The 26776-nt window shown below is 45.2% G+C and overlaps 1 protein-coding gene across 5 annotated transcripts in view; it reads left to right on the top strand.

Moving 5' to 3' along the window:
- The window catches only part of sdk1a (sidekick cell adhesion molecule 1a), a 225406-nt gene that overhangs the window by 78241 nt on the left and 120389 nt on the right, over positions 1–26776 (top strand). For all 5 annotated transcript variants that reach the window (XM_031566320.2, XM_031566337.2, XM_031566328.2 and 2 more), the window contains exons 2-4: positions 5903–6062; positions 7169–7275; positions 7949–8096. In XM_031566320.2, coding sequence (XP_031422180.1) covers positions 5903–6062; positions 7169–7275; positions 7949–8096 — 415 coding nt within the window. The remainder of the gene's footprint in view (positions 1–5902; positions 6063–7168; positions 7276–7948; positions 8097–26776) is intronic.

Genomic DNA, 26776 nt, shown 5'->3' with positions numbered 1-26776 from the left:
CATTGCTGCTCTCTGTATACATGAAAGTTCTTACCTGGTATCCAGGACGGTTTGTAACACAACTGCACATTTTTCTCTTGAAAAACATACTGAGTCCCATCTATAAGTGAACATGGATTAGAAGTAGTGTTAGTGCAGACCATAAAACATTGTCTTGCCTTTAAAATGTAAGAAAAGCTACATCAGAACAGATTTCTTTGCATTACAGAGTGGGTTTGTTTTAAATAATTGATTTCAGACGAGTGAAATTAAATAATAAAAAATCATCACATCACCTCACATCATCAAAGTGGAATGAAAAGAACAAAAAAGTACAGCGGAACCCCGGTATCTGCTGATTTGGTAACCACAGTTTTAGTTTTTTTGCGGTTTACCGTGGCCCGGAAATATTAAAGGTGCTATCTGTAGCCCGGACACCAAGCATTTAAAATTGGTTACGACATTCCAAATTCAAAATATTGGAGAGCATTGTCTCCCCCCTCCCCCCCCTCCCCAGACTCGAAGCTTAGGCGGGTTGCCAGTTTGAGGACACTGAACCTACACAAATGAGCGCAAGGCAAGCTCAACATTACACTTTGACAATGGCAAGCCGCATCAAATCCTATACTATAAGTAGATCAGCTAATGTATACGTTTGCAGTGTTTCTATTGTTTGCAAATTATAAACCAGTTCATATGAATTTTGTATACTCTGTCAGTGTTAGCCCGATGCAAGGTTGGCTATGTACATTAGCCAAAGCTAAGTTTGTTATCCTAAAAACAAGCCCACTGCTCCAAAATGAGGCTACACACTGGAATTACTTCTTTCCAAGCCCCGACAATGATAACATGTTTCTCAATTGAACAGATGACATATAAATCATTTATTATCAATTATTATTATTGACATAATTCATCTATTTCGGAGTAGAAGCCTACTGGTTTTCCTTGTTGCAGCCCGATGCAGATCTCAGTTATCATCAGTGTCAAGTGAAGCCAGTCAGGGCTGGTAAGGTGCTGCTGATACGAGAGGCAGAGGGCGGAGAGGATGAGCTAGAGAGAGGAGCAGAGACAGGAGGGGGAGAAGAGGGTAAAGGCCCTAGTGGCACAAGAGGCAGAGGAACTAGAGGAAGAGGTCCTGCACACCTGTCAAGTTAACGTGACTGAAATCCGTGAAAATCCATGAGCCATCCCCACCTCCCACACAGCCTGCAAAAGACAATACGTGTAAGCATATTGTTACATTTGCGTGGCATTTCGTAAACAAGTCTGGTTCGCCTCGAGTCAGAATATTGAAACCCTAGTAGTGTAGCAGCCTATAACTGCTACACAAACATAGTGAGCCGCACAGTGCAAACATGGCAGTCTCTCACTCACACTGCACAGCAGTCTAATGGACTTGAAATTATTATTCTATGCTATTGGGAGTGAGAATCTGTGAGATGTTGTGAGAGATTCAGTGTCCCATACGTGAGACATGAGAAATGTTGAAAATGTGTGAGTCTCATGGATAAAACAAGACTTGGCAGGTAGGGTCCTGGTCCAAGATGCAAAGTACAGAAAGGAGGAGCCAGTGAAAGAACGAGAGAGAGAGAGTCTAGCACTGGCACAAATTGAATAGTCCTCTAAAATGGGTATATGGTTTCTATTCCATAACATAGATAAACAGCTAGTAGCCAGGGATAGGCATGAGTAACCTTACTTTATTTGGATATCAGTGTTCGTTCAATGTATAAAGAGAGTCAAACTTGCAGTTTCTGTTTGTATATTTCTGCCATGTTGGTTGGTGCTGAGGTAGTAAACACCTATACTTGGCGCTCCCCCAGTGTGACTAATAACAGTACAATAGTGTGTTAGCATGACGCATTAGCCATCTCTACTTGGGATCACTTCACCGGCTGTGTGTCTCAAATACTCACTGCCAGCAGCACGGATCGTATGAATGAGAGTGCTGGAATATTGAAATTATTTTAAATGCCCATCCCTACTAGTAGCCGTGATAAATTAGTAAGCTAACCTTAGATGACGTTAAATGCTTACCTTTTCAGGAGAACATTTGTCCAACTCGGCATCCGTCTTAAAATCTCTTTGGGCTCTTGGCTGTCTTCATCTTTGAGATGCATCTCCACCTTTTTAAAAGGATGCTTTTTTTGGTCAGATAGAATCAAACATTATCTCTGTTGGCCCATTTCGTTTGCTTACTTCCATGGTGGTCACATGCTGTGTTCGCGTTCTTATCTGGCAACCCAAGGTGTCAAAATGGCACTGGAGAAATGGGCCGTGGGCGGAATCATACTGGCCAAACACAAACAGACGTTCCGTTCTGGAACGGACATTTTAAAGGAGAATATACTGGCTGTAACATGTTGTTGGAGAAGCCAGTAATTCAGTTTAGCATGTTTCCTTATCTTATCTCTCTGATGACATATCAGGTTAATTTTATGATTTTGTGCAGTACATTTATTACATTTGGGTCTTTTAAGTGAAAAATAAACACTTCATAAGTTTTAAATGGCACTCTGAGTAGCTTTTCCACACCGACTTGTTAAATACACGATTCATCTCTTTAAATACATATCTCATGTATTTTTGTCCTTGATTAATCCATCCCGTTGCATTACATCCTCATTTCCTTCACATGTTTATCAAAGGGAAGGGCTAGGATGTAACAAGTGGGAGGAAAGAAGAAAGGGTAAAGATAGAAATGATATGTGCAAGATATTTTCTTTGCTCCATCGTCCATTGAGGGTTAAACGAAAACATCAGAATCCACATTCACATAACTTTTATTACAGTATGTTGTTATAATTGTTTTATTTTATTATTTGTTATTGTTGTTATTTTATTATTGTGTGCAATTTGTGAATTAAACTTTATCATAGGTATATTTGTACACGAAAAACATATATGGTCTTTGCTCGACAGTTTCGGCTATCTGCGGTAGGTCTTGCAGATGGAAAGGCACTACTGTATGGCTGATGAAAACTGCATTGATACTGAAGCATCGGTTGAAAAGTGTGTTTAGACAGGGTGGCTTGTGCCTCTTGAGGTTGATTTGTGCATTTACGTGTACATATTCAGCTTTTCTCCATCGTAGAGACATAGCAGTTGACACCAGGAAATGGGTTCCCTTTTAAAAAGAGCTCACTGCGATCAGTCAGTGTTATAAACTCCCGTCAGCAAAGACACCAGTTCAGTGAACACCAGTTCACTGTCTGCTTAGTCCCTGACCCCCATAGCATGTGCAAAACAAATGATTCAGAAAAGAAACTCTGAACCTCTCCTTGTGTGTTCCACCTTCATAAAAGCACTGAGTGGTACTGGACAGACTGGCAGATAGAGGCACCTACGCACACAAACGCGTCCAACAGACACTGATGTGTATACATTACTGCCTTCTGTTGTGTTTATAGCCACAAGAAAATGGCTCAGACATACACAAGTGCTTTGGCAGTCGTTCGTTGCTGAACATTTGACCCGTGAGCCTGGATCTCACTTGCTTTGACACGCACTCAAGTTGGTATACAATGGCGGCATACAAAGTCAACAAGAGGAGCCACAATGTTTGTGGTATTTTTTTCTTCTTCTTGTGAGCGAGGATGTCAGAACCAGGGATGAATACTTAAGGCTCATTGCCTTTTCTAATCCTGGGTGGCGACTGCCTCGGAGGAATATCCCTGTCATTTAACTCCCGTCAGATGTTTAAGAAGAAATAATGAGAGGCAAAAAAAATCTTTGCTTGAAATGCCTGTCAAACAGCATTGTAGGCCCATTACAGATTATTCATTTAAAACCTAATGTTTCAATCCACTGTGGAACGCAGTCGACAACAATTTATGTACGGAGTGGTGGAGAACAAAGTGTTCTTTATGCAGCAGGGTTTTTTTTTTCACAGTGCATCTCGATCCTCCCCTCTGCAGTGTTGATCAGTGAAGCAGTAGATTTTTATCTCTACGAGGGTTTTTATCTTTAACAAAGCACTCACAGAGCTGTTTAGCATGAATTCAGATGTCTAGCTCTGCCCTATATCAGAGGCACGTTCCAGAGAGAGATGTTCTCTGTTCAGACCCAAATGCCAAAAAATGTATCTCTCATTGCCATGCAGGCAATTTTATTATAGCCTTTTGGCTTCTGGCACACTGAGCTGAAATGCAGCATTTTTAATAGCCAAGAAGTGACACACTAGTTTCTCCCAGTTTGGCATGCAACCGAGACCTTGCCTTTGGGGTGACCTCAACAAAGCTAGCAAATCGACAGAAACATATTGAGTACATTTCCTGGATTATTTGTGTCCCAGAGGCACAAGGAGAGCGGCTCCAATGATTATTTTTAATATATTTGTTTTTGTAAAAAAAAACGTTATTTTAATAAAAGTGGGTTTCAACAAAATGTCTTTAGGTTATTGATATTATTTGAAAGGAAGTGTAATTAATACAGGGTTTGCCCTGACCGCCCCTCCTGAGTGCAATCATCTGTTTAAAATATGAAGTATTTAATATGCTGATATTCAGAGGAAGGACTTGCTATCTTAAAACCTCAATGGGTTTCAGAATTCTCTGCAGTTTTTTAACAATTCTAATTTTAACTGCTCTTTGAAGTACTAAATTATTCCACACCAGCATCAAAACTTTTCTTCTGTTTTTCAGAAAGAGTCTATCTGTCTCAGCAGGTCTTTTAAGCAACACCATAAAATTAATTCATCAATTGTTACGTGTCCATAGAGACTCCCGTGGCATGTTGAAACCGCCTCTCTTGATGGCGAAACTGGAAAAGAAGAGAAAGAGTGGATATGTTTAGCGGAAACTGTCCTATCCTACTATGGGAGCTGGACGCACTGAAATGTGTAGATTAATGGCTTCAGTTATGATGGCTCAATAGAAGTCATAACCCTGCCCCCCCATTCACACACTTTCATATTCTGAGGCATATGTATATGGCAGAACTGGTTGTTTTTCTCAGCACAGTTGATGTGAGTGTTATTTTAGGGGTGGCTGCATGAAGGACAATGTGGCTTCTCTGTAGAGGCACAGCAGATTGTTTTTAACTGCCACCCCACTTGGAGGTTGTTAACCCCATATCCCACTGCGTCTCTCTCGTGGGCGTTCATTTTGTTCAGTCTTAGGGGCTAAGAAAAGACAGTGGTGGACGACGCGGGAAGGAGAGCTCGCTGGCTTTTCTGCAGCCTCATATCCCGAGCTCTGACAGGTTGTTTACCGAGCTCGCAGCTATACTTTACGATGACCTTTTTATGACTGTCCCTGCCTGTCAACTCTGAATGAAGTCTGCTGATAGTAAACATGGCTATTTTAACATTCCGTTTTTCAATTATTCACGTCTGACACCGAGGCACGCTCACTTGCAGGATAAACGTGGTGTGGACATGTGATCTTTGGTAGAAGAGGTCTTTGATGGGCGCTTGTTCAAGCCATGCTGTGGGAGCGCCTGCCTGTGTCCACCTCTGCTGTGTTGCTGCTGGACTGTAGGGGTGGGCGGGTGAAGGGGGGGTCCGTAATGAACCAGCTGCCACTGTTATATTCCAGTTCATAACAGAGATGTGTTGTCCCGATTTCAGCTAGTAAACGCCCCCTCCCTACTCTTGTGTCTCAGCCATCTGGACCTGCTAATTAGCATGATTCTTGAGGCAGGCGGTACAATTAATGAGTAGAATTAACCAGCTCATTGCTTAAGTGTAGCAGGAAGTACTCCTGTTGGTCATTGTGCTTGCAATGACAAGGTCATGAACTTCACATGTACAAAGTACAAATGCCTGATTTAATAGTCTTCATTACGGCCGACTGTGGATGGTGATGGAGGAAAACCCTGCTGAGTTATTACTAAAGACAGAGCAACTGGGCAGAGACGGGTGGTTTGAGCTTTACTTTGTGAACATGATTTCTGACTGGTTTGTGCTATTCGCTGCTAGGTGATGTGGCTCCATACTTCAAAACGGAGCCTGGACCCCCAGAGATACACCTGGAGGGCAACCGTCTGGTGCTTACGTGTCTGGCTGAGGGGAGCTGGCCGCTGGAGTTCAAATGGATACTCAACAACTCCGACATCACCTCCTTCGCACCACAGTACAAGTAAGCATCGTCATGTTTTAATTTTGTTTTACCTTGTAATGCTTATCTGCTTATTCCTGTTTCACTTATCAATATCAGATATCCTTGGTATGAGAAACACTCCACCTCGCAAATATATTTTTGTTTCCAGCCAGAGGGGAAAAAGTCTAATTGGAATTTTTTCCTCCCCTTCTCTCTTCTCATCCTCCATTTGCACAGCATTTGTATGGGCACAAAGCATTTTGTCCTATAGAATTCATTTCCTCTAATTGGTATTGCTTTTTCAATTATCTTTCATCATCTAAGCTGCCGCCTCCCAGCAGCACTGCTATTGCTATTGACTGTCCCAGGAGTCGCTGTGTGGGGAGGAGTGTTTGAGATGCACAGACAGGCGCTCTGACATTTCAGAGACACAGGGCGGATTCTCTTTCTCTGTGTGTGTGTGTGTGTGTGTGTGTGTGTGTGTGTGTGTGTGTGTGGAGAGGAGAAGTGTGACATGGCACATTAGCTGCGGGGGGGCTCAGCTGCTCAGTGCTCGCACAACTCCCAGCAACGCGGCCGGAGCGCTCTGCAGCCTCCTCCTTCAGATATTAGCCGTGGCGTGAGGAGTCGCGTCAGGCGGCGCTCAGAGATCTGTCATCGTAAACAAGTGCCGGATGGTATTCATGTGCAGTCTAATGGTGCTTTAATGGTTCGTTTGCTCTAATGTGGAGGCCGGACAAAAAACAGGAAGAGGGGGACTGTTCCCAGAATTGAAGGCAAGCCTTTCAGAGGATTTGGAATCACAGCTGAATGTATTCGTTAGCCAGTCTTTTACCCCCGATGTGGTATTACATCAAGCAATTGCTCATTTGCCCCCCCCCCCCCCCCCCCCCCCCCAAAAAAAGAGGCTCATAGTAATAAACATTTCCTAACACACATGCACGCAAATATGCCCCCACACACACACACGCACACGCAGTCAGAAAATACCAAGACACACATTCACTCACATCAATATACGAAATGTGTTGAAGGAGAAGTGATGGACAGGCATGAAATGTCATTTGGTTCCTCCTGTCCTGTCTCTCTCCATCCATCTCTCTTACCGTTCGCCCTCCTTTCTCTCTCTCCCCCCCCTTGCTCAGGTACACCATTCCCTCCCTGCAGCACTCCAACCGGGGCCTCTATCAGTGTGTGGTGAGGAACAGGATGGGCGCGCTGCTCCAGAAGAGGGCGGAAGTCCAGGTGGCATGTAAGTGAAGGAGAGGAGGCCGTTATGAACCCTGGTGATTGTTTGTGCACCCTGCTACAACTCGGACTGAACAGGAACATCATTTCAAGTTTGAAAAAAAATAGCTCCCCTCTGTGGTTTTCAAGCATAATTTCCATCTCATTTGCTGCGTATCAATATTTTGCCCCTGTCTGTCTGTCTCTCCGTCTAGCTCTCTCTCTATGTCTCCAGAGAGATGAGGCTTTTTTAGACACTTAGAAATCATGTGAAAACATATTACTTTGTTTTTTGTGACTGAAAAAGTCTCTCGGAGTTGTCAGGCAATCACTTGTTGCCTTGAGGAGTGAATATATGTTTTCCGTTTGATTCTCACCTTTCTGTTTCCTCCAACTCTATTCATACATGCTCCCACTTCAGACTATTTTCCTGACAGCCGTTGAGAATCGTCAGCGTAGGGAACTAGCTTGGGAGCAGAGCCGCAATGGCTCAAAAATGAACACTCTTTCTGTGGCATCCTGTGTGGGCTGGCAGGGGGGGGGGGGGAAGCACATTGAAAAAAAAACACAACATCTGTTTTTATCACTGTCCATTTTGGCTCCAACTCCTCTAGTTAACCTCAGCTTATCTCTTCACCTCCTTTTCTCCCTCCCTCCCTTCCTCCCTCCCTCCCTCCCTCTCTCTCTCACTCACCCAGACATGGGCAGCTTCACGGAGGCCGAGCAGAGGAAGACGGTGACCCAGGGCCGCGCGGCTGTGCTCAACTCCCCGGCGGTCAGCTGCTACCCGCGGCCGCAGGTGACATGGTTCAGGGACGGCTACAAGATCATCCCCAGCAGCCGAGTGTAAGTGGAGTTTAATGGCCCACCTCATTCACTTTTTAAGAGGCTCTCAGCCAGATTCAGCCAACCTTTCATTAGGGAAAGTTCCAGAGGGCCAGAGCCCCACCGGTCCCCCAAGCCCGGCCCGGTGCAGCCGTAAGCTGGGTAATTACCTCAGATGCTTCTCCCTCAATCCCCTGGGCGTCCATTTACAAGAGCCCCCCTGAGCAGCGGTGTGAAATGGAGGCTGTTTGGAAGGAGGAGGAGGAGGAGGAGGAGACACTTCAGCCAGTGACACAGATGAGACAGGCCACATAGAGCAGTCCACTAGGGTGTTGGTCCCCCCCCCCCCAAAGAAAACTCCCTTTTTAGTTTCTTCTTCTTTTTTTCTTCCCATCTTCTCCCTTCTTGTCCTCCTCTCCTCCTCTCTGCCTTGTTAGCGACGTGCAATTAATGCCTGTTCCCAGCCGTTCTTTAATCTTGCCATGGTTGTTCTTCATTGCCTTTTTCTAATTAGCAGCTCACCCAGGCAGAGACAGACGACGCGTGATCCTCTCTCCCCATTATCACTGAAGTGTCTTTCATTCCAGCCGCTCCCAGATCAGGGGCCCTTCTGCTGCCTAGCCATACTTAATGACTCACCTTTCCAACTGCCTCAACAAATGGGCGACGGTCTGAAAATGGCATTTGATTTCATCACCAGGTCGTAATTGAAAAGTAACTGGGATACCCGAGGTAAATTTAGAATTGGATAGCTAGGCATTAATGATGAGTTTTGCCTCTCCTATCAGCAAGAACAGGTCCGTGGGCTCAGTCTATTCACATAGGTCTTGGGGGAATAGGGGGCAATATTCCATGCGACTAAATCAGGAATGTTCGTAAGGAACAGCCTGGTTGGTGATGGATGTGGGGAATCATGCTCACTGGCTGGGAGTGATACATTTGCTGTATCCCGCTGTGTAAATTAGCCCTGTGCTCTGGCTAGCTGGTCCAGAGCAAAGTGCTCAATAATCTATGAAGCTCTTCCCTCTCGCCGCTGAAACAGTGTTTAGGGCGAACCTTTAATGTTCTAAATAGAGGTAAGTGTCGGGAGAGTGTAGACTATCTTTGCCATGTTAAGTGTTTCTTCTGTCCTTGTGAGGCAGAAGTGTAAAAGCCAGTGGCAGAGGAGTTAAAGTAAGAGGAAGAAGAGGAGGAGGAGGAGGAGAAGGATGTAGAACAGTGGTCTTGTAAGTGAGCGACTGACCGGTAGATGTGCTTAAGGCGCTTTGGCTGGAGGCCAGCTCTATAATTGCAGCGTTGCTCGGCACTGCCAGAGCTTTGACAGAATATTGCATCATGATGAAAAGCAGGGCACATACATCGCATCAATACTCTGCCTCTGACAGCATTAGCCACTCCACATGTGCCAGGGAGGGTGTGGGTTGGGAGTGTGTGTGTGTGTGTGTGGGGGGGGGGGGGGGGGCACAGACACCGGTCCAGAACCCACACCAGCACCTGAAGAGAAAATGGCTGCCGCAGTCCAATGAGTTTAACGCTGGCACCAGGCTTGGAGCCTGACCCCGTTAGGAGTGAAAGCAGTGCCCAGGGAGGCTGTCCCTCGCACCCGTATACCCAGTCCTCAGGCCCAGCAGACTGCACAGGACTAATATGAAGCAATCAGGTCCCGCAGCCAAGCCCATTACTATGGCATTGAATGTGATGTCATATTCTTAATTGTTCTGTGGCGGCGACAGAAGCAATGCAATCAGCTTAGCTCTATAATCTGGCACGACGCACTGCTTTGAAAACAATCCTCTGGACAGTTTGATTTGTATTTATTTTTTTGGTTAGGGGGGGGATAGTAGTGCACTTCACAAGCAGTCGACTGTCGCTGTGATTAAATGAACAACCTGTGCAGGAGCAGAGTTTATCTGTGTGGGAGGATCCATCAGGCAACCATATTCACATATGAGAGCCCCAAATGTGTGGTGGTTTGTTTGTTTTTGGAGTCTCGTGATCATCTTGTGGATTTGAGACTCAATAGGTTATAGAGAAGAGCTGTGAGACATTCTGTTAAAGGATTGTTGAAGGATTTTCTGTGTAGCGTAGTAATACTTACAACTTAAAGCAGCAATACGGAGTTCTTTTCCAAAACTAGTAAGCTAACTACCTAAAAGGCATGCACAAACCTTGCAAGAACCACCAACAGCCCAGCTGACACTGGTAGAAGCTTGCCAACACACTAACTGGTGTCTTTTGGCAGTATACCTGGCAATGTCATGCGTGTGAAAGCTTTTCTTCCATTTTTGCAGGGGGTTCCAGCCCGTTACACAGAACTACATAGAGCATATCTTGGATGGCGAGTGGGGAAGGCACATGTGTTTATCTGTCCTTCACATGACCATATGCTATCAAAATGAGTTTGAGGATGGTACCAAAACTAGTTGCCTATAGAACCATACCTCAAAAAGTATCAAATTGTTGCATAGTGTTACTTTAATAGCAGAGACGATGTTTTGACACTGGTTCTTCAAGACCATGGACACATACCCTGGCACTTCGGTAGGACAACAGAAGCTTATGGTAAAATGCATCCGCTGATGCAGTTCAATTCAGAATCACTTAATTTCCTCCAGCCTCCTTCCCCATCTGACAAACTCCATCACTAAAGTCATCATTTACTGAGTGCTAAAAGCATTGATCAATACCAGGGTAAAATTGCAAGATTTTGTTATTGACTGGTAGAATTGATTATTCCCTCAATGGTTTTCTCGTGTGTGCACGCCACACGTGATGTAATTAGTGAAAAACTGGCCGAGGGGTTGGCATCATCATGCACCTCCTCGCGTCCCTCAAGCACACCACACCTTTCCAGTCCACTCCAACCCAAAACAGTAGCTGAGCCTCACAACAGCCGAGCCTGGTGAGGACCCCGCTCTGACATGGCCTTGGTACGGTCAGGTTGATGACCTCATTTGCATTTGGACATACGCTGGTCCGGTAACTCATCCCTCGGGGCTCTTTTCAAGGACGTAATTAGCACACGGCCACAGACCCTCCCCCTGGTTCCACAGGACGCCATAATGATCGGCCCCAGACATGTTCATTTGCTGTTGCTTGTTTCACCGACAGCATATTATTTCTAATGGACGAGGCACTTTATCTTAAGCGGCGTGGGTTTAATGTGAGTGTAATATCTGATGATCGATGCACTTCCTCATCCAGAAGGAACATTGAGGTTCCAGTTACCTCAGACACGTCTGTGCTGTGGTTCTCACTTAGTAGGTGTTAAGCTCAAAATGAGGTTGCGTTAAAGGAGGATTTCTCAAATATTTCAAATCCACCTTGTGTCATTATTTGATGTTCTCTGAATCACAAATTATATATGACTAACACAAGCAATGTGGATGCCTCTATGACAAGAATGCTCCCATTCTTTAATTATTGTTTTATCTCATTTCCATCAATTTATTCATCAAATAACGCTGCCAGATGGAATTCATTTTAGAAGAGGCCTTGCTGACATAAACCGCAACAGCAAAATTTTAATATCCAATATTAGAATAGGTCTGGTTAAACTTAGATGATTGATACTCTCTGATTACTTCTTGAACCCCCACCACCACCACCACTACCACTACCACCACCACCTTCAACACCGCGTTTTCCTTCGTTTTGAAAGATTGATTCTGCCAATGTACCGTGAAATAGGCGGCTGTGGATCATTGGTCCTGGCTGTCTGGCAACACAGCGCAAGGAGATTCCCATTGCCCTGCCGTGCCTGGCACTCGTTGTGCCTGTGCCCAAATTTCCCACTGGAACTGTTTTGTTCCAAGCACCACCTTGCTGATGAGGGCTGCAGTGTCTTTGTGGTCAGCATGTGTGAGGTGCTTTGTGTGTAGAGGTGAATCCTGTCTTACTTAAAAGAGAGAAAGAGGGGGAGGGACGGAGAGAGAGAAAGTGGGAGAGAGAGAAAGGACATTGTTGGAGGCTCTGAAAGTCATCTTCCATCAGCCGTTCCACCTTGGGCTCCCCTTTAGTGTGCATGAAATTTTCATGACGGCGATAATTACCCCGTTGGTGCGGAGTGCTTTCTGTTGCCATTTCGGATCAAAGTAGACAGGATTTTGAGGCGTAATTGTGTTGGCCAGCCTCACATTGCTTTGTCCTTGTGTCCACCTCTACCTCGTTGAAATTTTCATCATTCATTACCAGTTATCTTTGATCATCTCTAAGCCCCTGCGATATATATATGTGATACATATACAGAGTATATGCCATATTTTGTGAAAGCATGAGCTAGAAAAGAATAGCTGTAATGACGGTCAAACAGTGCAACAGCACCTCTAACCATTTTCGCCCCTGATGGTGGAATTTTTTTGCTGCAGTTGGTCCAGGCAACCGTGCAGATACTTGGTTTCCATGGCATCACACAGTCATGCTGATTGACAGTTACCACAGTCTTGGGCTGTGGAGTTCTCCCAGATGCCCTTAACGGAATCTCCCCCTTCATTTAGTAAAAAAAGGGTGTTATCTGCGCCCCCCCCCCCCCCCCCCCCCCCCTGGAGACATGGACCTGGAATATATGGCTCCACGGGGGGTTAGATGAGGCCTGAATGGGAGGCACGTGAGGCTTAGGAAAGAAAGAGCCATAACCATTCCCTAGTGCAACATGTGGAAAGTAGAAAAACCACCCTTAACACCCTGCCGAACTAGGGTGTGAAGGAATTCTATTTCCATCCATACAGACACAGTGTGATGGTGAGCAGACCAGTTTAACAAGCCACAGGACTTGTTGGTGTTAGTCAATTAAAACAATTACGTTTTGTTCTCGGATAACAGCATGTGTATTTGTTACAACTTGCACCCATGTGTAAATGACTTGTTGTTTTGTTGCAGTGGCGTCTGTCGCATTCTAAAATACCGCTCGCGAGAGCCAGCGTGAAGAGCATGAGAAAAGCATGTACTCATGCAACGTGGCAATCCAATCAAAACCCGCAGAAACTCCCATAATTTCACACGCGGCGTTTGCAAAAGCAGATGAAAGGTTGAACCCTGTGGCCTCTTTTGCTGACTTTCAGCAGCGAGTGAGCACCTCTTTTTCCCCGCGCTTAAATCGATCAGATGGTGCTAGCAGGAGTTGCATGATGAATGTTGCGGGCCAGCCTAATCCAATACAGGCGATTTGTGTGGCCTGTTTTTAATGCACCTGGGTAGCTGGGAGGGCCCCTTTATGAAGTTAATTATTGAGAGGCATCATCAGTCAGCCGGGGCATCCACGGGGTGGGTCTGTTCTCCCCCCTGGGCCCCATGGTGCATTTGTCTTGGTCCGTTCGCCCCTCACTCCTAAATAAATTAGTCTGTTGTCACTGCGGGAGCCAGGAGCCCAGAGATTGCAGACAGGATTATAGTTAGCGCAAATGTGTTCTCTCTTTCTCTCTCTCTCTCTCTCTCTCTCATGCTTGCTCTCATTTTATTTCACCTCTCATTCACTCACACCCTCTTCTTTCCCCCCTCTCTATTTCGGTTTCATTGTCTCCTCTTCTCTTTCTCTCTCTCTCTCTCCATCTCTCTCTCTTTTTCAACCGCCGTCTTTCTCGGGAGATGCGGCTCCACCCCTCGGCTGTGGAAGTGTTTCTCGCAGGCCGGTCTCTAAAGTTGCTTTTGATTAAAAGATCTCCGGGGCGCTCTGGGCGTGGCGACGGCACGGGCGGCGACGGGAGAGGAAGGAGGAAAAGCTTCTCCATGCAGCTTCAGTGACTTGGGCGGCAGGTTGCCACTGAGTGACAGTCGGGCATGAAAGGATCCAGAGTCGGGCACGCACGCATGAACACACACACACACACACACACACACACACCGCATCACCACCACAATCATTCCTACCTCTCCACCCCCCACCACCACCCCCCAACCCCACCCCCTGCCACCACCACCACCTCCTGCACCCGCTTTCACACCTCTGACAGCAGAATAATGCAGCAGAGGCTTCTTCCTCTGCTGTTGTGGTGCGGCGTGTCAAATCAGAGTTCTCCGGGAGGGTGAGCACAAACATATAACACTCATATGCCTACAAAGAAAACGCAGCGCCGTCACGGCCGGCATGCCGCAGTTCTCGTTTCAATAAACAAAGCAAAACGTACTGAAAAAAAAGGAGGACGCTGGAAAGAGATAAGAAGATGAGAGAAAAAAAGAAAAGAAAAAAGTAATCAGAATGTGGATGAATAGGCTGTCCTGGTCTTCAAGTGTTCTGTTACCAGGAGCTCCCACCACCACCACCACCACACCGCTCCTCCAGCTCAGCGACATGTGTCTTCATGCTGTCTCTAGGGCAAAGATACCAGTCAGGATTACAGCAAATAAAGAGGCATTAGAATTGCAACGGCACGAGCGCAGAGAAGCAGAGAAGGGGTGCAGCCTGTACGGCTTTGTTAAGAGCACTGGCACTGACATCTGAGAGCACTGGCGCTGCCCGCTCTGCCACCCTGGCATTTCAGAGGGCTGCATCCAGGGGTCATTTCCTCTAATTAGAGGAAGACAATTCCACTGTTGTTTTTATTTTTTCTTCAATTTTGGCTGAATATCATAACAGCTGCAGCTTTTATTAAAATAATAAATTCTGCCATTTCCCAAAGAAAAAGTCTATTACAATGTCATAACAGAAAAGTGCTCTAACCATGTGGCACATTAAAAAGGTATCAAATCAAATATATGAGATACGTTTTATGGGGATTGAGTGGGCCAATGAGTCACTGTGCATTGTGCTTTCCGGCAGTTTCAGCCGTTCACTGCCACTAGTCTTCTTGTGCTTGCATTCTTCTGTGCTTCTCGCAAGAATAATGTCCATCATCCAACCACTCTGCACTCGTTCTGCTATCTTCAATGGTCATAGCAGAACTCCCCTAGATAAAGGTAAAGTATGTTTGTCCATAGCAACTTATAAAGACACCCACTCTGCGGCAGTTGGGAATCAGACCTGGGTCAACTGCGTAGAAGGCAACAACGCTAACCATTGTACCACCAACGCCACAACATGCATGAGGTAAATCAGATCCAGATGGCTACCTGCTATTGAGAGAGAAAGAGAGAGAGCGAGAGGCAGAACAAGCAGGGGGAGCTTGACAGAACAGGATGGAACAGAGAATAAACTCATGAAGGAGTTGGCAAAAGGAAATCAGAAAACAGTGATTACTGTTTTGTGTGCTGTTCCCAGCTTCAGTTTTTGAAATGCACTGTGTTTGTACCATCCCAGGCACAAAAAGAAATGGAGAGGAAGAATGGAGGAAGATATCTATCTTCTGTATGTTTATCCCTCATCCGGCTTTTCTCCACGCAACCAGCTCTGTCAGTCAAGCCTTTTATGTGTTGTACTCTCTCTCTCTCTCTCTCTCTCTCTCCCTCTCCCTCTCTCTCTCTCTCTCTCTCTCTCTCTCTCTCTCTCATCCCCCCATCTCGTGTTTTGAGACACACGCAGGCTTCTCGATGACGGCAGGCGACAGAAGTATGTGGGCAGACAGAAAGCAATCTGCTTCTGAAAAGGAAGATCAAGCCCGAGATTCAATGTGAGACATATTGAAACACTCTAGCCTGTTGTAGTGACTGAGTGTAAACTGGATGTGGCAGGCAAAGAACTCTGGAGACAGCAGCTCTGCCTGGGGAGGGAGGGTTGCCGTGGACGCGCAGAGGCTGAGGCTGAGGCTGAGGCTGAGGTAGACTAGTTTAGCCTAGGAGGAGGGGGAGTGCGAGAAATGTCAAGTCGTTATAAGGAGCAGACTTGTCCCAGGAAAATGTCTCATCACTGTAATTAGACACCTGTTGAGGAACTGTTGGAAGCCCTGTAAAAAAGAGAAGTTCAGTTCTTTCTAATGCTGTATGTCCTCTTATTGTGTATGCCTCATTTTAGAATGCACTGATGAACTGTCAGTGACGTTGGGATAATGATTGTCCTGCAGTTGCACTTCTTCGAGCTCTACTCATAGATCATGGAAACAGCATGTACAGCTATGTTTTGCACTTGTGTTTTTTTGCTGATACATAAATATAGATATTGAGACCAGATTATTTCCGCTGCACTGCTCGCCAGCGGTTGATCTTCTGAGGTTTATGTTTCTGAGACCAGACCTTTAAAAAAAATGGAAATGGAAATCTGCACTATACTAACAGATTCCTCTCTGAAAGGCCAGTGAGAGGATATTGACATTGAAGCTGAGGGGCATCATGGGTATTTTTAGACAATTTTTTCCAATTTCAACAGATTCAGCATTAACTATTAAAAACAGCAATTAGATCAGAGGTCCATTTGTCATGCAAATAGACCAGTGAATAATGCATACTTTTCAAGTCATGAATAACTAATTTGCGCAATTGCACAGCAGTTCTTAAAACAAATATAATTAAAGGTCAATAGTGGTTAAACAAATACAGCAGTCCTAACGCACATCTAAATGTTATGCTTCGTTGATGTTTAATTGTTAAGAAGGTGTGAAATGCCTGAGCTCGGCTCCATATGCACACAGCCAGGTCGCGCCAGACAGACAGGTTGTGTTTGAGCAGGCGACGTAATAAATGGTAATGGGTTTGAGCGAGTTAGCATTAACATGCTTACCAAGGCATGTGTTGAGCTTGAGGCATTCCTTCGAGGCAATCAATGCTGTAATTGAATTAGCACGACTTACTGTGTAAGGCCAGAACACGTGGGAGTGTGTGTCTGTCCATCTGTGTGCTGTCACAAACCCCGCTGCAAAAGCAAACCAGGAATCCTCAAACCTGCAGGTAGTCAATGCTGGGGAGTGGAGAGCAGCCGTTTGTTTTTTTTCCCTCAGCTGCATAAGTCTGGATTATGGCTGCAGGCCAATATCCATGTCCCCGAGTCTGGATATGCATATCACTGTCAGTATTTAGGTGAGTGCATGGAGCTGTCTGTGTTATGTGGCCAGTGCATTATTCTAAAAGTAATCACAGATGAATGTCTACATCCCGTGGCCTGCGGTACGAAACGGATGGATGAATGGATTTTTTGTTTACAGGCGCATCAGAATTCTTTTTTTTTTATTCATGATTCATCCTTGAAGAAAAAAGAAAAAGGAGAGATTTCAAGAGTGCAATCCTTCATGTTGATCCTGATCCAGCACTGCTCATTCCCTGTTAATCAAATCAACATCTCCAGCGCCCTCTCCACCACGATCCAAAAGAAACCATGCAAGATGCATCGCCGCTGTTGCGTCTGGCATTTGAATGACCGTGATCAAGCATTCCCAGTCATCCTCTTTTCTTTTTTTTACCTCGAACTGGCAATACAAATTTGCATGAACATAAATTTTCTCTTCCGTTAGCGCCGTAATGAATACGCCCTGTGCAAGGGCCGCGGCAGTCGCGACTTGTGCTATTTCGAGAAAAACAAACATCTCAGGGGGCTGTATTCTGGGGGAGCTGTGCATGGCTGAGCTTGCTTTCCAAAGGGCCATGAAGGGCCAAAGGGCCATTGCTGCCCTCAGAGAGAGAGAGAGAGAGAGAGAGGAAGCAGTGCAACATGTCTCTGTTTCTGTCTGCTGTAGAACTCTGGCATCACCCCACACTACCTATGGCTTTTCACTGGAGCTAGTGCTTGCATGCATCACCTTCCCCCAAGTCTCTTTCTCTGTCTGTGCATATATGTCTTGCTAGCTCTCTCTCTCTCTCTCGCTCTCTCTCTCTCTCTCTCTCTCTCTCTCTATGTGTGTCTCGCTCTCTCTTTCTGTGTCTCTCTCTTTCTCTCTCTCTCTGCCTCCCTCTCTCTCTATCTCTCTCTCTCTCTCTCTCTCTCTCTGTTTCCTCTCTGGCTGTGCCTGTCTGGGTTTTCTCTCTGGCAGAAGCCCATTTTTTAGTTCCTACCTGTATAGCATTTTGTAACAATGCGCTGTCTGTTGCCCCTGTTAGAAATAGTGAGAAATTCAGGCAAAAAGCACTCTGGTGGGCTTTTACTGTCAGTGAGTCGCACTGCAACAATATATCCCAGTCTTGGTACGTATCCACTTGTGTTCTTTGAATGGCAGGGTAGTTGAAGAGAGAACTTCCTAGGATTACAATGGAAACCTATAATGATATGTTTGTTGGTGGTAATTGACTAGGATTACAATAATTCTAGTAAAAAAAGTCCCACAGAAATTGAGTGTTGTGACAACCTTAATTATACGGATCTGCACCCAAGTCTCACAGAGAAGCACACCCCTCATATGGACTGGTTATGTGTTTTTGCCAAATGAATGCCTTTCAACCCAGTTGACATTTGGAGAGCAACTCATCATTCCGGAGTGGTCTTATTCCCACAGAGAAATTAGATCCAGTTTACTCTTCCACCTGCTCCAGGGGTTGCAAATGGAACAGCATCCGCTGAAGCAAGGGGAAAGCTCTACTTCAGTGAGGGAAAGAAAGTAGCCACAGCCAGACAGTTTTAAAGTATGCCAAACTAGGTCATGTTTTCCTGTACCGTTGCCTGTATGGAGGATTAAATACAATTAGGATAAAGAAATATGCAGAGGCATGGCAATTTTTGGATAAGCACCCAAATACAGAAGTTTTGAAATATAGGGGAAAGAGGTAAAAAATATATATCCTGGGTCTTTGGAAGGAAGTGTGTGTGTGTGTGTGTGTCGGGGTGAGATGAGCGGAGAGCAGTTTAAAATCAGAAGTTGTGTGAGGAGCACATGCAGACCACAACAAGCTGCGACGCTGTTGACTTTCAGCAAACAGCAGGCAGCGGCGCACTTAGCAACACATGGTGACTTGACACCTTCGGCAATGAAAATCTCTCACGTCCTATACCACCTATAGACCGCACTCTTTGAAATAAAAGGCTGAGGAGGAGCTCAATCACGATGCAGGTATATTAAAGGCTGTGTAACTGGCCTGCAGCCTGATTCCATATATTTGAGTGCGTCTATAGCTATAGCGTGAGACACCTGTGGAGGCACAGGCCCTCTCTCGTAGAGCCATTAGCTTTCCTCGTGCTCACTGCATTATCCTAGATCTCCCTCAAACAAACCCAGGCATGTTAATGTACAGTCACAGCCGGGCTGAGCGGTAGCCTACGGCAGACTTCAATCGGACACAGCTTACTGTGGTCTTAAGTGAATACAAAGAAGGCATTGATGTGCTGCGTGCAGTCTGCGCACAACACTATAATGCTGTCTGTAATTAAAATGATTTGCATTCGTTATAGGGAGAGCATCCAAGGCGGTGATTTTGCATGCTGTTGAAATTGGGGCTAGTGGTCTATTCAAGGCTCACGCCTGCTTGCAAATTATTCATGCCAGGTTTGGGTGAGCATAGTTGCTTTGGTTTGGGTTTGGGTTTGTGCGGAGTGTTTTTATATTTATTTAGCCAACCCCGGTGACAGCACATCGAATGCTGACAGAACAGAAAAACAAAATTCCATGCTAGCCTTCATTTGAAAGAGAAACGATTCCCCAACTGTGATCGCTGGAAGAAAGTCCTGAGATATTTTTCAGGACTGAGTCTGCTGTGTAAGTAAGTTACAAACTCCACTCCATGGGGGAGCTCATTAGTAAACTACATGGCATAATAGAGCTTCCTGTTTCTCTGTCTTTGTGTAATGGACAGGTGAGAGTTCTTTTTTTTTTCTTTGTTGTCTTTTTCTTGCTTGAATGCATCTTGTTATGACAAAGTAAAATGGCTAAAGTAAAAGGCAGTGCGAGAAGACACACACACACAGACGCACACACACACACACACACACACACACACACACACACACACACACACACACACACACACACACACACACACACATGCACACACACACACACAGAGTGCTTGGTGAATAAGACAGCCAAGAGAAACATCTGCCATAAAACCCGTAGTGCTCTATAATTCCAAGACAACGCGCAAACTACGCAGTGCTCTTCACCTTGAGGTGACGTTCCTAAGCTTCCTTTAATCATTATGCCCGCCTCTGAGCACGGCCATTCATCTGCATTAAACTGCAGCCATGCTCGGCCATAGACACATTTCACTGACTCGTATTTGTCTCGGGCCGGTTTTCTTCTGTGAAAAATAGAGTTGAGGACGTCTTCCCTCTTTTGTATTGACCAGTTGTATCTGATCGATGTAAATCCACTAATGAGACTCTGAGGAACACCCTACGCACACACCACCCCTGCCCCGCCCCGCCCCCCACCCCCACCATGCTCACGCAATCCAGTGTCTGCTCAATGTGCCTGCTTTTAATTGAGAATGAATTACAGATGCCACAGGAATTGCATTACAAGTGAAAGAGCGAGAGAAAGATGGATAGAAGGAAGGATAGAAGGTGAAACAGAGAAAGAGAGAGAGAGCGAGAGCGAGAAGGTTAGATGGACATAGAGACAGGGAGCATCTGAAATCACACACACACACACACACACACACACACACACACACACACACACACACACACACACACACACACACACACACTCACACACACACACATCCCACATGGCAGTCTGGTGAGCACAGGTCAATCCCTCTCTGGCGCTGAAAGGGTAATTCGGAGCGTTTGCACATAGCCAATGCTGCCCTTTTCCCCCTCAGAGAAATCATTAGGTAGCTAAGGCCGCCAGTCGATGCCCGCCGCTGTGCCAGTCAGCAGCCGACTGTTCCATGGGCTTTGTGTCTGAGGAGCTTCTCTCTGGTAGGGGGGCATAAACCAAGTGACCTTTGCTACAGCCTCAGCCCCAGCCTCAGCCCACTCCGGTGAGGAGGATGCGAGCGGTTGTATGTAGAGCCGAGGCCTTAAAATGCCATCAAATGCATTCTGATGGCAAACAGTCATTGTGAGAGCAAGACTCACTCCGCTGCCAAGGCTAGTCAAGTGGAAGTGTCTCACTTTTGCCATAGTTCTGTCCTCAGCGTGTAAACCTTGAATGTTTGAAACCACTTATGCATTTTTCCAGTGAATTTTTTCCAGTGTGCTTTGCCAATTTACCCTATAGCACGTGAGAGCAGCTTGAGTTGCATGCTTTTACGTCTTCGCCACAGTGGACAATTGATACAGCCTAGGTAGTACCACCGTCTCAGCGTCAGTGTGAGGGTGGATCAAACATTTGCAAGATTATGGTATCCCTCGCGTTTATATGGTATTTGGTGCCGTTACTGGACAAACACTGTTTAACCAGTTTGGGTATCACACTTGCATGGTCTGCTTTTTGTCACGCCCTGCCTATAGGTGTATCTTATGAGGCTCAGGCTATGCCTTTTCCCCAGTTCCCTAATTCCCCCATCAGTCAGGATGCCTTTTCTCCAGGAGCAGTGGCAGCAGAGCTGCTTGAGTAAATTACACCAATTAAACAACCAGATTTAATTCCATGGTTTATTTGGTTAATTGAAAGCACTAATAATTACTTATAATTACTGTCCATTGTGCCTAGACTTCTCCTGCCCAGACTGGTTCTCTATCTCTCTCTCTCTCTCTCTCTCTCTCTCTCTCTCTCTCTCTCTCTCTCTCTTTCGCTTGCTCCTCCCAGATGCAGGGATTTTTGAAAAACAACTTGAATGTATGACAGGGAGTGAGGACTCAGAGAAACAATGCCTGAAGAGATAATGACCAAACAGTAATTACTTTCCCTGAATAGAAAGTGTTTCTTCCAGGCTGACATAATGACTGAATACAGTGTCATTAAAAAAAAAAAAAAACAGTCTTCCTGAATCTATTAGATGATTATCAAACCTTTTCTTCCTAAGTCTATTTATAGGTCCCCTTTTGAGAATTGTCTTACTATTTTATTCTTGTCTTCATGGGTAGTGAACGTTGGGTTTTGGGGCTGTGGGAGTGTCCTCATCCGAGAGGGGAATAGAAAAACAAAACTGACGGCCAAACACCAGTATTCCAAAGCCCTGGAATTAAAAAACTCGGAAGCCGATCCAACGGCGGTGGGTGGCGTTTGAAATGACCCTTCTGTGTGTGGAGACCACACCACCGCCGCAGGCCGCGCCCAACCCCGTGCCAGCCGCTCGGGCAGAAAGAATGCTCCGCAGCCCGTCCAGGCCTCTTAATCGGCCCCATGCGTCAGGTGCTGGAGCGGTGCCCTGTTGACCATGCTGATATGGACAAAATGGGCAGGGGGCTGGCAGCGTCCAGTTGGAAAAGGTCACAGTTTCGCTTACGTCAGTCCATTTTGGCTGGCCTGGCCGTCAGAAATACTGCTGCAATCAGATCCGCTCCAGAGCTCTTGATCCCGCCTCTATGATCTGTATAATCCCCATTCTTAACCAGTCAATAGAAACCTTGTACACATGTTGTTGTTGTTTTTTTCAGACACTGACGGATATTGACAGATGGTTTTAATATGGTTTAGATGCAAGGGTCAGTTTGTGTGTGTGTGTATGTGTGTGAGTGTGTGTGTGTGTGTATGTGTGTGTTTGTGTGTGTGTGTGTGTACGAGTTTTTTTTGTTTGTCTTTTCACCTTTAAGAGGATGTTTTGGGCTGTTGTCCAAATTGTACTTAGTTAAGAGTCAGGTCTTCCTATAGCTCAATGGCTCTCAATTCTACTTAGTTAAGAGTAAGGGTTCCTATAGCTAAATGGCTCTCAATTCTACTTAGTTAACAGTAAGGTCTTCCTATAGCTCAATGGCTCTCAACTGGTGTGCCGTGAGACAAAGCGGAATGGGCTGTGGAATTTGGAGGAACCCAATGCATTTTTAGGTCAGGTCAGGTCAGGTCAGGCTTATTTATAAAGCACATTTTAGAACAACAGTAGCAGTTGACCAAAGTGCTGTACAATCAAAATAGTGAGAACCAATAAAACAACACAATTAAAATGTTTGTAGGAAGTCACGTATGTACATGGTGATTGAGGCTTTATTTAGCTTTTGTTAGTGTTAATGAAACTCCTTCAGGCAGCACACCAACATGTGTGAACACCATAAACCCTATTATCGTAAATCACCCAGTATATTCGCAAGCACATTAGACTACCATACATGACATCTCCCCCGCTTTTGTGTATTTCAATCAAAAAAACACTTTGGTTATGGTTATTATGTCATACATATGTCATACCATAGCACATATCATAAACCAAGATTAACTCAAATTGAGACATTGGGACAACATGTACTGGTCTCTTACTTACTCAACCAAGGTACTTTAATATTAGTGTTACAATTTCATAATCACAAATAAGTGTACACATATTTACTTTAACTTTTACCATTATTATTATAATGACATTATTTACAATTATTATATAAGTTGGTATCCCTTGATGTTCTGGTTTAACCTTTGATGTACCTTAGGTTGAAGGTTGCAAACCTCTGCTCTAGCTGTTTTGAAGTCAGTGACCTTCATGGTGTACCCAGAGAGTGAGGTCACCCTATGGTCATAATGATTTTTAAAATGGTGGCTGAAGTCAAGGGGTGTGGCTTTAAGTGGTGGAGGTCAGAGATAGGGTTGTGTGTGTGTGTGTGTGTGTGTGTGTGTGTGTGTGTGTGTGTGTGTGTGTGTGTGTGTGTGTGTGTGTGTGTGTGTGTGTGTGTGTGTGTGTGTGTGTGTGTGTGTGTGTGGATGCCCAAGCTATCAGAGAGAGTCTCTGTGCTGTGGCCTTATTGGCAGTGACACGACTTACTTGGCGAGCGCGGCCACCGGCTCCTTAATGGCTGGGGGAGTGGAGGCTCTCGGAGGCGAGGTGTCCTCCATCTCTGTCTGCTTTCCCTCTCCTGCTGCTCATTAAGGGGGTAAACTTCCTGTGCTCGATAAGACCCCGGCCGGGAGTGGTACCGCTGTGCATATTCATCACCCATTTGTGCAGGGGGAGTTTTTAGTATTCACCCAAAAAAAAAAAAAAAAAAGGATTAGAAAAAACAAAGCTAAAGAAAAGATGTCCCTGAGAGCTAAGCACCTTTGGGTGTTTACAAAGGGAGCAACATAGTATTTCCATGCATTAATTATGATCGCGACAGGGGGTTTGTTTAATTTTGCATTAGCATTTTCTCTCTCACTGTTGCTTCGCAGAGTAGCGGGTCATGTGCCAAACAAAATCCTTGTTTTTGCATAATGCTAAAACACCTCTTCAAGGTTTAGTTGGTATTAGGATCATCTTAAAAGCCACTGAAATATGCAATGTGTGTGTGTGTGTGTGTGTGTGTGTGTGTGTGTGTGTGTGTGTGTGTGTGTGTGTGTGTGTGTGTGTGTGTGTGTGTGTGTGCATGTGTGCATTTGTCTTGACATTTCTGCATTGTCTCAAATCTATTTGGGTAATTTTGAGTCACTTCATAAGCACGGGCGGTTATGATTTTTTCTATTTCACAAATTGGTTCTGCGGCAGATCGCCGACATCCAGCCATATTTCACTTTTTCATTCCGTTTCTTTACTGAGCAAAACCTTTTGAGATGAGTCTAGGATTTTCATATTGAAATGAACTCTTGTAAAATAAATTAATATGTAAATGAACAAGTAGTTTCCTCCAAGGCCTCCTAGCCTCCAAAGGCCAATTTACAGTTAATACACTACATGCGTTTGCCTTGACTAATGCTATTAATCAACACTGCCACAACTCTCAGTGGTTATTAGGCAATGCTGATTGGGTTATGTTTCTCATGTTTTTTTATGGGCTGGGGTGCACACTCCCTAGCCATGGCCTTTCGCTGCCATGAATGACTGCATGGCAGCGAAAGGCAGGCATCTTCCTTTCACGTTTAGGATCTTGTCCATTTTTATGTGGCATCGTTAAAGATGTAGATATGCTATTATGTACAGGGCTGTTGCACAGGATGTCATCAGTCATGTAAAGTACAACTATCGATCCACAGCAGCTGGCAAATAAAACAGGATTTGTTATGCTAAAAAGATGAACTTTCACAGGTCTCGTCATTTTGCGGCACAGTTTATCTGTTGTCATAGCAGGAATACACATGCCCCTACCCACAATCCTCCACTCCTTTATTGATTTTGTTTGCTTGAATGAAATAATCAGACTGGACATGCTGTGCGACTCAAGCTGCAGAGGAAAACCAAAGCAATGCACAATGTCAGCTTCCCCTAGCAAGGTAATTTGTCTTCCTTATGTAATGTGATCATCTTTCTCAAAATAATCGCATTTTGTGCTGCATGACAGCTGCAGAATTAAAGAATACATATGTATGCAACTGTACAAATCCTCCATGCTTGTTCTTTAACCAGCTTTCTTGAGTGATTACAATTACATTTTGGGTCCAAACATATTAAGGCATTCATTGGATTTTGGCAATGAAGAACTATTCAGGTGGTTTTTTGCAAAATATACTTTTGAAGAACCTGCTAGAATGCACCTCACTTGCACAGCAGACATTGCTCCAGATATCCCCACACATTTCGGGTCACTTTCTTTGATGACAGTGTCATCAGTTGTTCCATTTAGAAGTTGTCACCAAGTGTAGGGGGGAGAGGCAATATCTGATTATCCTCTTGTTCCACATATAGTTTCCCCTGGCACATTAAACAAGCCCTGAACTGCCTCACTTAACTAACAAAAGCCACCCCCTGAGAAGAGAAAGAAGATGTTGGGAGGAAAACCGACACGTCCTTAGGATACACATCTCCCCACGTCGTGGGTTTGGCTCCAGCTCAGTAAAACACTCATCTCTTTCAAAACGCAACCCCCCCACCCCCCTCCCTCCCTCCCTCCCACGGTGTCAAAGGTCCATTTTCAGCGGAAAGCGCCGGCATTATTTTATATGTCAGGAGGGCGAGGGTGGAGACCACATCATGTGGCCCCACGGGGCCTGGCAGGGGACCAGCAATGCCATTTATGCCCTCCGCATTGGCAGCACTCTATCAGGTGGTGGGGGTCTCTTTCTCACCGTACCTGCTGCCGTGGGAGAAACCCGGCGGTTTAAATCGGGGGTGTGCCGGGGGAGAGCAGCACTTTCGCCCTTTTCAGAGGGAGGCCCCACTGGCTCTGCATACATTAAGGCAGGAGTGGTGGAGGCCAGCTGTAATTGCACTGGAGGAATGGTAATTACCCCCAGTGAGTAAAAGGGGGCTTTGTGCTTATGTGCTCAAATGTGGTGCACGAGAGCGAGGGACAGACAGCTCCGCACGACTGGATGGAGGTAGGGAGGGAGAAGGAGACCATTTTTGCTGTCGTCTCAGCTCGAGTGGATTCGTCCGTCTCTGAGAAACTGCAGAGGCGTGAGCTCGAGGAGGCGGGACACATTTTTCGAGTGCTCTCAAGACGACGTTGGTCAGACCCACACTGTTCAGGTAGCCTTGTGGAATTTAAGAACTGGTAAGGTGGTGAAGATGAAGGGGTAGTTCAAACTACATGTAGAGGGATGGTTTTGAGGTGACATGATAGCCTTGATATCATGATTACATTTTAATGACATCATATTGTTAAAGAAGAAGCGTGTATTAGAACTAATGAAGAGGCATTTTAAGACTTAATTAAGATTCATTCTCAGCGCTGTATATATCATGCATCATGACTCATAATACCAAACCTTAATTAACCACCATTAAAATATATAGTCCCATTTTGTTTTCTGCCAAGTCAGGTGGAGTAAAGGAATACATGTAATTTAAAAGGGAAGCAGGGAATTGTTTTTTTCCTTTAGTTTCTTAACACCTTTGCCTCGCACACATTTCAGAGTACAAAGTGTTTCTCCTCTCCCCTCCCTCATCATCTTTCTCCAACCAGCAGCACTTGTCAAGGCTCACAGATGGAAAAATCAGAAGGTTAAATTATTATGGAGCAAATAATTTTA

Source organism: Clupea harengus, chromosome 1 (genome assembly GCF_900700415.2).
Source record: "Clupea harengus chromosome 1, Ch_v2.0.2, whole genome shotgun sequence".
Lineage (NCBI taxonomy): Eukaryota > Metazoa > Chordata > Actinopteri > Clupeiformes > Clupeidae > Clupea > Clupea harengus.
Note: the sequence above shows the minus strand (reverse complement) of the source record. Positions and strands in the feature narration are given on the sequence as shown.